An 11,877-nucleotide genomic window follows, 5' to 3' on the forward strand; every position below is an offset into this window, starting at 1 on the left:
TAATTAAAGAAAGAAATTGTTCATCAATTGTAGCTGTTGTTACACCCCATTCAACAGAATTCAAGTCATAACTTAGGGGGGCGGGCTCCCAACTCTGCGTGTGTGGGCGGTTGGCGGGTGCTCTGCTGTGGTTTGCTCTTCTTTATTCCTATCAAACATCTATCGTCCTCTATCTTCTCCTTCTTTTTTGTGTTTGTTACTCCCTTGTAACACCTCTAGATCTAATCGTCGGCACTGATATCACCTAAATGTGCTGAAAGTGCTGTAAAACTTTTGCTCTAAAATACAACATCCTAGCACAAAGACCAAGTAGTAGAGAATCTTTGGCTGAACTGATCGTGTATATATACACGACCAGCGGTTGAGCCAAAGATTTTCTACTACTATATACACGACCAGCGGTTGAGCCAAAGATTTTCTACTACTATATACACGACCAGCGGTTCAGCCAAAGATTTTCTACTACTATATACACGACCGGTTCAGCCAAAGATTTTCTACTACTATATACACGATCAGTTTAGCCAAAGATTTTCTACTACTATATACACGATCACTTCGGCCAAAGATTTTCTACTACTATATACACGATCAGTTTAGCCAAAGATTTTCTACTACTATATACACGATCACTTCGGCCAAAGATTTTCTACTACTATATACACGATCAGTTTAGCCAAAGATTTTTTATGGCTGAACCGCTAGTCGTGTATATAGTAGAGAATCTTTGGCTCAACCGCTGATTGTGTATATAGTAGATAATCTTTGGCTCAACCGCTGATTGTGTATATAGTAGAGAATCTTTGGCTCAACCGCTGATCGTGTATATAGTAGTAGAGAATCTTTGGCTCAACCACTGATTGTGTATATAGTAGAGAATCTTTGGCTCAACCGCTGATCGTGTATATAGTAGTAAAAAATCTTGGGCAGGGTATAGGCCACATACAAGCTCCTTCCATTTATCTCTGTCCTGAGCTATCCTTCCAAGCTCGTTCCAAGTGAGCTTCATTTCTCTCATGTCCCTGTGTATATTATATTATAGTAGATCTAGTAGTAGACAATCTTTGGCTGAACCGCTTGGCTAGCGACGCTCCCTCCACCAGTACCAGTGAGAGGTTATGTAGGCCTACGGCAATGGGTTTAACGCCCCTTTCAACTCTATTAGGTTATTTGGGATGCAGTGCCTCCGGATCTATCATCTCCGATAGGACAGAGCCTTGACAACTCCACAAAACGAGTTCAAAAACGAAGCGCGGTCAAAAATTCGTGACCCTTATTCTTATCGTCAAATATTTCCTCAACTATCGAACATAGATCTAACCCACAGAATTCTACACTATATACACGATCAGTTCACCTAAAGTGTAGAATTTTGTGATCTAACCCTCTCCAGCTTTTGCACAGTGACTTGTATCAATTTGTCTAAACAGATCAATATTTTTGTAAAAACCCGTTAAAGCTCTATTCTAGAAAATTGCTTAATAAATACTAATAAAAAATCCCAGTGGGTGGTTTCTATTGATTTTAAAAGGTTTAAAAGCAAGTCCGTCCTTTTTTTGTTATCGCGTATTATTGAGAACTGTTAGTGCAAAAACGTGTCCACTCTACTGTAAATTAATTTCTTGTAACTAGTTTTGTCAATAAAAAGTATCATTGGTGAGCTGTGACGTAGACCATAATATGCGTTCACAAAATGTGTATGAAGTAAGAATAAGTGCTGCGGACAATTCCATTTTGTGCGTGAGGGAGATTTGTAGTATTTTATATAAATTTATGAAGAAAAGTTTTTAAATCTAGCCTCAACTGTTGTGAAAAAATATGATTAAGTTAAGACAAATTAAGACAAACTGCTATGCAAAGTATGGGTGACATTGGTTTACTAGTTAAAAAGATATTTGAGGATAAGTTGCGCCATAAATTTTTGACCGCACTTAGGATCTAGATTTGGTATTCGACCAGCCAAGGTCCCCCCTAGGCCTTGGCCCACTTTGTAAACGTCAAATTGGACACAGTTGAGAAACTACTGGTGAAACTGCCATGTGCCGCAGCAAGAAATATTGGATTTTTGTGTACAGTAGCGACCATTTTCCTTCTCTCTTGAAGAGCTCTGCGAGTCCTCGACATGAACATTCTTGCTTAGGCTACCCCAACCACAACCACAACCACAACAGATTCACGGAGACGGACTCAATATACTAGATTCTAGATCTTGGAATAAACAAATGACAATATACCCCCATTTTATTTTAACCTGAGGTGAGTGAAAAAAATAGTGTCCATTTTATACAACGACCATGATTATTATGATTAAATATTTTAGTTGAGAGAGATCAGATCGGTCAGAGTCAGCAGAAGTCGATAGCACCGCATTGGTCATTGTTGAAGGCTCTTGTCAAGCTGTTTGTTGGATCAGGATACATGCGATTAAACGTAGAAGGACGCAAACTATTTTGGTGCTTTTTCGGTAGTTCCCAACCCCCTTATTTGAGCCTGACCTACATCTAGATCTAGATCTAGATCTATACGTTTGATTCGCGGTGAGCTAAGATATCAAACCTAACAACTGCAAAACATTAAATTATGGTAAAATTCAGGGGGGCATGCCCCCCTGAAACCCCCCTTCCTATTTTAATAGGTCAGGGGGGCAAGCCCCCCTGAAACCCCCCTACTCTTGTGGCCCAAACCCGTGAATAAAATTGCGGGGTGGGAACTACCGTAAAAAGCGCCAACTATTTTTAGGTATGGCGCCCATCTTGTTTGACGTCAGACCAGGATACCCCTCCAATCACGTGACTACATCTAAGTATAGCCAACCGCATGGCACCAAAGATGGAGGTGTCTATGTATATCAAGCTTAATCTACCTCTCGCTGTCGGAAGTTCTGATGGCCGAATACAGGACGTCTGCGTTTGAAGTCATGCAAAGATTTTATGAGCGGTTCGATCCCGGTCCCGGACAGTTGTTTTTTCTCATCTCCTCCTCCCAACTGACCAACAGTTTGTCCCATAATTATAATTTGTTGCTTTGTAATTTGTTTTTTTGAAAAATGTATATTAATTAGTGATGAAGAATGCAGGAGGGGGGGGGGGTAGATCTAGATCTAATCCTCCAGCGTGTTTACGGCAATTTTTGTGCAGTATTGAGTATTGTCTTTGCGTTTACCGTGTTTCAATTTCAAGCATCAGCGTCTTTAATCTTACTGTTCTGAGCATCAGCGTTCTTAATCTTACTGTTCTGAGCATCAACGTTCTTAATCTTACTGTTCTGAGCATCAGCGTTCTAGATCTGGTGACCTTCCATCATGTCCAAGTACTCGATCTAGATGATCGAGGATCAAATGTTAAAGAAAACACGTCATTCCATGTGGTACCTCCACGGAGTCTGTGGGTATCCCAGGAAATGATGACATCACATTACTAAAATTAGCAGCCAATCAGAAAGATATCATGCGTCTTCTACATTACGGCATGTGATCAGGTAATTCATTGTTTGACGCATCCTGATAGAGTCTGTCAACTATCTCTTTTGCTTATTGTAATATAGGACATTATATCTAATCTAGATCTAGGCTACTAGAGATCTAGATGTAGATTTAGATCTAGATCTATATATTATCTAGAAAATGTTTTTGACTTGCCATTATGATTATTCTCTACTCATTTTGGGCTGAGTCTAAGCACCCGCAATTGTGTTTGCAGAAATTCAAATTTTGCTATCACATGGTATCGAGTTTGCTGCACGATCCCGATAGCAATTGTGGGGAGGAGTTCCGCAGAGGGCCGGCACTTACCGTGTAGTGCAGTCATTTTATTTAATCAAGACAATTATACCTCTGGGCTTTATAGTTAATATTATGACACACGGGCACTCCTGTTCAATTGCGGTCCTATTTAGGTTACTCGTTTTGACCCCACCAACGATTACAGTGGAAACCATATATAACAGGCCCGGTAATAACAGGGATCCGGTAATAACAGGGATCTTTTTAATCCCCATTTTTTTCTACTCTTTGTCTCTATTAAAAGTTATCGGCAATAACAGGGCCTCATTGGAGCGCAACCGGTTATAGCAGGGATAAAGGCTCGTCAACAATGTGTAAAAGGTAAGAGAGAGAGAGAGAGAGAGAGAGAGACGTGTAGATCTAAGCCTACTTCTTTCATTATGGCCACCAATGATGTCAAGCACAAGAGAAAATACCTTTAAATTGACAAAATATACGAAATAACCCGGCCAGGCTGTTGACTAAAAGCAAGCTCCACTGGCAATGATTTGTCGTCAGTTTGACATTCCACAAGGGTCGATTCACACCATTATCAAGGATAGAGAGAAGATAGTGGCAGCATACTCCAATGGAAAGTTTGCTCTGGATCGAAAGAAGATGAGACTACCCGATGCAGATGCTGTGGACCAAGCTCTTCTGATGTGGTTTAAGGAGGCAAGGAGAAAGTCGGTGCCAAAACCCCTGTTCGTGGGTACTTGTGGCAAGGGAAACTACCCATGAATAAGTACAGCTGGATTAGTCCACAAATGCTCACTTTCCTTGCATTTCTGATTTAACAGGGATCGGATATAACAGGACATTTTCTCTACTCCCACCATCCCTGTTATATCAGGTTTCCACTGTACTTCTGGTTCTAAACGATTACTTTTTGATGCTCGCGCCGATAGTCTAGGCCTAGGCCTATGGAGAGATAGCCTATCAAACCTAGATCTAGATCAGATCTAATTGAAAAACATCAAATTATGGTCAAATTCAACCCCCCTTGCCTTGGTAAATACAAGTGAAATTTTACTGCTCATTTTGTAGTCTAGATCTACCGGTAAAACATCGATACCGAAGATTTAAATCAGTTTCGATATCCAGTAGTCTTTGCCTGTGTGATTTAGTGCTAGATCTAACGGGACCGCAATTGTACAGGAGTTTCGGCACACGAACACACGAGCCTTTTCCCGTATATTGACGGGAAGCCCCGCTGGCCTAGTGGCTGATTCCTGTGTATTTACGGGATAAGTGCTTTATAGATCGATATCGCCGGTATTTTCCAGTTACAGACTATGGGTAGCGGCAAGCCAACAGTTCTCTTACTTGCTTCGTTTCGATCAGGCAGGACTTGTGCTAAGCTTGGTCGGCTAGACCATAGTAGACCATGGTCAAATATGAAGAGCCTGTCCTTTACCTAAGCATAATTCCCTGTGTCTGATGAGCTTGGTTTAGGTTTTCTTGCTTTCTTTCTTTTTTTCTTTCAGGCACCAACTGCAAGTCTAGAGTACAATTATGTCTTACAGGAGGAAACCATATCGTGATAAAAGGTATGTATCCCCAATGAAAACCAGATGTCTCCTGCTAAGTCTTTCCATGGTTTCAACAACCATTCTTACTTTAGGATTTCCAGTATATATATATATGCCTGAAATCTAAGGTCAAATGATATATCAGTGATGAAAATGTATCTAGGTCTAGATGAAGCTGGAACTGCACCGTTGTCAGATGATGAGGCAGTGAAGGCTGAACAAGTCACATGACTGAGGTAGTGAAGACTAAACAAGTCACATGACTGAGGTAGTGAAGACTGAACAAGTCACATGACTGAGGTAGTGAAGACTAAACAAGTCACATGACTGAGGTAGTGAAGACTGAACAAGTCACATGACTGAGGCAGTGAAGACTGAACAAGTCACATGACTGAGGTAGTGAAGACTGAACAAGTCACATGACTGAAGCAGTGAAGACTGAACAAGTCACATGACTGAGGTAGTGAAGACTGAACAAGTCACATGACTGAGGTAGTGAAGACTAAACAAGTCACATGACTGAGGTAGTGAAGACTGAACAAGTCACATGACTGAAGCAGTGAAGACTGAACAAGTCACATGACTGAGGTAGTGAAGACTGAACAAGTCACATGACCGAGGCAGTGAAGACCACAGAATTCTACACTTATAGAACGGGAACTGTACCACGTGACCTGTGAGGAATTGAAGACCGAAAACAATGGCGTCTTGAGGGCACGATTTATCGTTTTCGGAAGTAACCCTATAGCTTTTAAAGCAATAGCGGCTTTTACAAACGAGTGAAAAGTGGAACATTTACTGCACAGTTTGTAATTTTGAGTTACAGAATTCACTATGCAACTAGAGATTAGAATTAAGGTTTTAAATTGTTGTGTTTTTGAGTGCAACAACAGAAACAGCAGACATAGAGAGTTTATAAATATAAGATCTACAGAACTGTGAAAAAAATCGTAACACGGATGGGATTGTTCACAGCACTTCTAGCTTCCCACACACATTTTGCCTACGCATATGGCCTACGTAATTTTTTTGTAGCAAAACTTGTTACAAGAAATTTATTTTACACTGAACATATTTTTTCACTAGATCTAGATCTAATTAATGTTCTCAAAACTTGTGTTCAATAATTAGCTTTATGTCGCCAGCAGAAGTAGAAAAAAGGACGGACTTGCTTTTAAAAGAGATTTAGCTCCAGCTATAAACTTTTTAAAAATCTGTAGAAACCATTGACTGGGATTTTTTTTTTTTATATTGGGCTTGTATTTATTAAAGAAATTTCTACAATAATATAGAACTTATAGATGTGTGCAAATGTTTGAAAAAAATACTCATCGGTTAAGACGAATTGATATAGAATAATTTATTATAGATCTAAGTCATTATGTAAAAGTAGGAGAATCTAGACCTAGGTGTTTGATAGTTCAGTGGCCTAGATATTTGATAATAAGTTGCGCATCAAATTTTTGACCGCATGCTACAGTAGTAGAGATAGCGTATTATTTTCATCCGAAACATTAATTTCCGCATCCATACACCTTTTTGGGCCTTTATAAGCACCATGTAGTCCTACTTTAATTATGTTACTTTCATAATTTTTTTGAAAGCATTTTCAATTCCTTTCACTTTCACTTCCCACGCTTGGGCTCATATAATTATGATTATAATTTAAGATTCCAAATCTGACGAATGTATTATTAAATAGCGTATAATGCTGAGTTAGCAAATGCATTGCAATGCGCGCTATTATCAATTATTGAATTGTAACTAGACTTCAATTTGATCCGTAACAAGAGACCACTTATTTTTTTATACGTGTTCATGAATGTGTGTTTGTTTACTGTGTGCGGGGATTAAAAATTAAAGATTAAAGATTCCAGATCTGACGAATGTATTTATAAAATAGCGTAATAGTGCTGGGTTAGCCGATGCCTTGCGATACACGCTTTTATCAATTAATTGAATTGTAACAGGACTTCGATTTGATCCGTAACACGACAAACTTATTTTTTCTTATACGTGTTCAAAAATGTGTGTTTGTTTACTGTGTGCGGGCATTAAAGATTCCAGGTCTGACGAATTTATTTATTAAATAGCATAGTCCTATAGGGCAGGGGGTGGCCAACGCATTGCGATACGCACTTTTATCAATTAATCGAATTGAAACAGGACTTCAATTTGATCCGTAACAAGAGACCACTTATTTTTTCTTATTCGTGTTCAAAAATATGTGTTTGTTTACTGTGTGCGGGGATTACAGGGGGACAAGCCCATCCCCTCGACATGTGATCCAGGGTATGGGGATACATTTTTCTCAAAATGCACACAGCTCTGAAATCCTTGACCAGTGATCACTCGCCATGGCACTCTTTCTGTTGTGACTGTAGACACAAGTTTCTTCATTATCACATCTAAATGAGCCTATCATTCATACATTAGAAATCACACTCCCAACACACAGAAAATGACTTTGAACATATATTCAGGAAACATATGCCAGTTCCACTCTTGTTTACTTTGTTTTGCAGTATTGGTTTTTATGTGTAAACCAATATTTTGAGGCCTTTTCTGCATTTTTGTGTTTTTGGCAGCATGTACAATAGGCCTATGTATTTTATGTGCAACCGGACTCGCGCGTGCTTTAAACAAAGCATGTTAATGTTAATGTTGTTGTATGTACACACTACTGATGCAAACACAGAGATGAATTTTTAAAGTGAGAAATAATACATTTCCTCAATATAAGCTCAATTTATTTATCTCTTTCTAGTAAATTGGAGAAAAGGCTTGTAATGTTCTTTTTTGCTTGCTTTGGATGGCCTTAAGTTTAATGACAATATTATTGTAGTGAGCATGTTACTGTCAGCGTCCCCTTATCGTAGATCTAGTACTAATCAAGACTAGATCTATATCTAGATATTTTGCCAACAGAATTAATGTTCATAATTAGTGTTATTATCAAGTGTATTGTGATTGTGAAGATCTTTATAATAGATCTAGATCTAGATATCTAGAGATCTAGATCTATCTTGATCTAGATCTAGATCTAGATCCCATCCCATCAGTAAAAAAAGCAACAAACTAACAATACAAATACAAAAACATTGTAACATTGCCAAATATGACATATTGTAGGCAATAAAAATGTACTAGACTATTTCACTATATTTCCTCTTCGAAGAAAGTTTTAAAATACTGATGTAAAGTGTCTTCCAAGCCCTACCACTAGCATCAGCGTGCATAGCAACGCGAAGCCTTGCTGTGCGGCGCAGCCAAAGGTGCCCTCAACCGGCCGCCATGTTTTAGTTTCAATTCCTCACAGCGAATCGAGATCGCGAAGAGGGAGTTCCGCTTCTATAAGTGTAGAATTCTGTGGTGAAGACTGAACAAGTCACATGACCGAGGCAGTGAAGACTGAACAAGTCACATGACTGAGGCAGTGAAGACTGAACAAGTCACATGACTGAGGCAGTGAAGACTGAACAAGTCACATGACTGAGGCAGTGAAGACTGAACAAGTCACATGACTGAGGCAGTGAAGACTGAACAAGTCACATGACTGAGGCAGTGAAGACTGAACGAGTCATGTGTTGACTGTAGGCTCGGGCAGAATTGAAAAAAATAGAACTTTCAAGTCTCAAGTCCTAACACTTTGAGACCCGCAAGTCTCAAGCCCAGTTTCAAGTCCAGGGGACGTAATAAAGTATGATAAATAGTCTCTTTGATAGTAAAGCCATCAGCATTACTTCCCTTTATCGTTATTATTTTTGTTGTTCTCCAACCAACCACCTATGTTGAGACGTATGGAACATCTTTGTGATACTTGTTTGGTGGATTTTTAATTTTTTTTTAAAATTTATTTTTCTTCGCTTGTTTGTTTTTTGTTCTGTTCTCTGATGTATTAATAAATTCAGGAATTGCTTCAGCCTTGGATGGCAATGATGGCATTGAAGCCTTATCCGGGCCTAGGCCCGCCTACCCCTTATCGAGGAAGTGGACTCAACCAATCCACTAAGGGCCATCAAATCCTAGCTAGTAATACGGGTGGTACTGCCTACCCCTTATCGAGGAAATGGACTCGACCAATCCGCCTAGGACGAGCAAGTCCTTGCAAGTAGTAGGGGTGGTAGATGTATTTGAATTAAAACAACCAACTGAAAACACTAAATTTATTAGAAACATACCAGTTTTGAGCATAATTTCTTTAGACGTTGGTTCACTGAGTCTAGATCTAGATCTATACTCAAAGTTTGCACTCTGCGTTTAAATAATTTTGTCTTTTGATTGAGGGATATTTTGCTAAGTCAAGACTTGGACTTGCTCAGATCTAAATACTTGGTCTCAAACACTACTTGGTGGGTACGAGAATTTCAAGTCTCAAATCCAAGTCCTAGTCCTGCCCAGGCCTAGTTGACTGTGCTTTGCAATGTTTTCACAGCTGGCCTACTTTGGCAACTGTAAAGTAAAGATACTGCTATAGCATTGGAAGAAAGGAAAGTAACGATACTGCTATAGCTGTGGAAGAAAGGAAAGTAACGATACTGCTATAGCATTGAAAGAAAGGAAAGTAACGATACTGCTATAGCATTGGAAGAAAGGAAAGTAACGATACTGCTATGGCTTTGGAAGAAAGGAAAGTAACGATACTGCTATAGCTGTGGAAGAAAGGAAAGTAACGATACTGCTATAGCTTTGGAAGAAAGGAAAGTAACGATACTGCTATAGCTTTGGAAGAAAGGAAAGTAACGATACTGCTATAGCTTTGGAAGAAAGGAAAGTAACGATACTGCTATAGCTTTGGAAGAAAGGAAAGTAATGATACTGCTATAGCTTTGGAAGAAAGGAAAGTAACGATACTGCTATAGCTTTGGAAGAAAGGAAAGTAACGATACTGCTATAGCTTTGGAAGAAAGGAAAGTAATGATACTGCTATAGCTTTGGAAGAAAGGAAAGTAACGATACTGCTATAGCTGTGGAAGAAAGGGAAAGTGTGGATGAGGATTCTACTTTTGTTTAGATGTGAGATAGTTTGACTGCTCAGTGCAAGTTACTGTAAGACTCCACCGTAGGCTATTTTGAGAAGTGATGTTTGACTGAGTTCTACATTGAGCTGTCCATTTGAGCTGTCCATTTGAGCTGTCCATTTCATTTCAGTTTTTGTAGTGAGTGAGGAATGTCCGTTCATTGTTGTGTCACCTGCCTGCAGTTTTTGTAGTGAGTGAGGAATGCCCGTTCATTGTTATGTCACCTGCCTGCAGTTTTTGTAGTGAGTGAGGAATGCCCGTTCATTGTTGTGTCACCTGCCTGCAGTTTTTGTAGTGAGTGAGGAATGCCCGTTCATTGTTATGTCACCTGCCTGCAGTTTTTGTAGTGAGTGAGGAATGCCCGTTCATTGTTGTGTCACCTGCCTGCAGTTTTTGTGGAAAATACGTGTTTGTCCTTGTTGTCTCTTATGATGTCAGAAAAATAGACAAGAGTCGTGTTTGTTGGTAGAAGCTGATGGCTCTTGACAAGGTAGCCTCTGAGCTGTGTTGACAAGGTAGCCTTTGAGCTGTGTTGACAAGGTAGCCTCTGAGCTGTGTTCTCCAGCAAGGCTGGTTGGCCCAGAGTCAGACCTAGGCGAGACTATAAGGGCTCGACTAAACTGTGTGTGAGCTCATATTGACTGCAAGTTGTTGTGTATTGTGTTTTTTATCGTTTGATTATATTTTATCACTATGGCAAACTAAATCTTAGCAAGAGTAAGTGACATTTTGTTTTCTTTCTTCTTGTAGTCAACTGGTTGTTGTTGAAAGTGAGCGTCTGAGGAAAGACATTTCTCAACTGGAGGACGCTCTATACCTGCACTCAAGGATTCAAGCCTCGGAAGAGCAAAGTGTCACGGGATTAATCAGGTCATCTCAAAGATATTGTCAGTGCCGCGAGCAATCCACTTAAGTCCGTTTGGGTACTTTTTTTAGGTCAGGGACAAACAAATGAGTATTTTTGCTGTGTTGTTTTTATCAAGAAACATGAATAGCAAGGAAATAGTAAGCCTTGACAATAGAATTTGGGTGATGTTAATAGGTGCATCTTTGTTTGATCTTTGAGAGGGTGGAAAGAGAAAAAATGCTCAAAATTTGTACTTAAATGTCTTACTATTGCGTCATTTTTTATCAACAAAGACCTAAACTTTGTGAAAAAAAAACAAAGATTTGAAAAACATCTGTCAGGTGGTTGGGAAAAGAATGTCATTTTTCTATGTTTCAATGTTTTTGCCGGAAACACTACTTGAAAGATCACAATGTTATTTTCAGAACATGACCTACTTTTGAGACTACTTCGTATAACTCGAATGTGAAAGGAATAATGTACAGACTCAGAGAACTAGATTTTTTACACTGTCAAAAAGTGGTACCTTTTTTGATTGCCAGTATATGTATTATATATTATAATATTATGTATAGGCCTATACCAAAACCAAGATGGGAGAACCCCCCGGGGCAGTGCCACTGACTGTAGTGTCTTTAGGCCATTCCCCCTGGGGCAGTGCCACTGACTGTAGTGTCCCCCAGGGGCAGTGCCACTGACTGTAGTGTCCCCCCGAGG

General features: G+C 39.5%; 1 protein-coding gene across 1 annotated transcript in view; it reads left to right on the plus strand.

Annotated features, from left to right (window-relative positions):
- Window positions 1–1,889: 1,889 nt before the first annotated feature.
- The window catches only part of LOC101855296, a gene marked incomplete at its 3' end in the record, with an annotated part of 23,260 nt that continues 13,272 nt past the window's right edge, over window positions 1,890–11,877 (plus strand). Inside the window, 3 exon segments of the mRNA XM_013088767.2 lie at window positions 1,890–2,256; window positions 5,248–5,310; window positions 11,064–11,183. Of these exon segments, the coding sequence (XP_012944221.2) occupies window positions 5,276–5,310; window positions 11,064–11,183 (155 nt within the window).

This window comes from Aplysia californica, unplaced genomic scaffold (genome assembly GCF_000002075.1).
Source record: "Aplysia californica isolate F4 #8 unplaced genomic scaffold, AplCal3.0 scaffold00807, whole genome shotgun sequence".
Taxonomy (NCBI): domain Eukaryota; kingdom Metazoa; phylum Mollusca; class Gastropoda; order Aplysiida; family Aplysiidae; genus Aplysia; species Aplysia californica.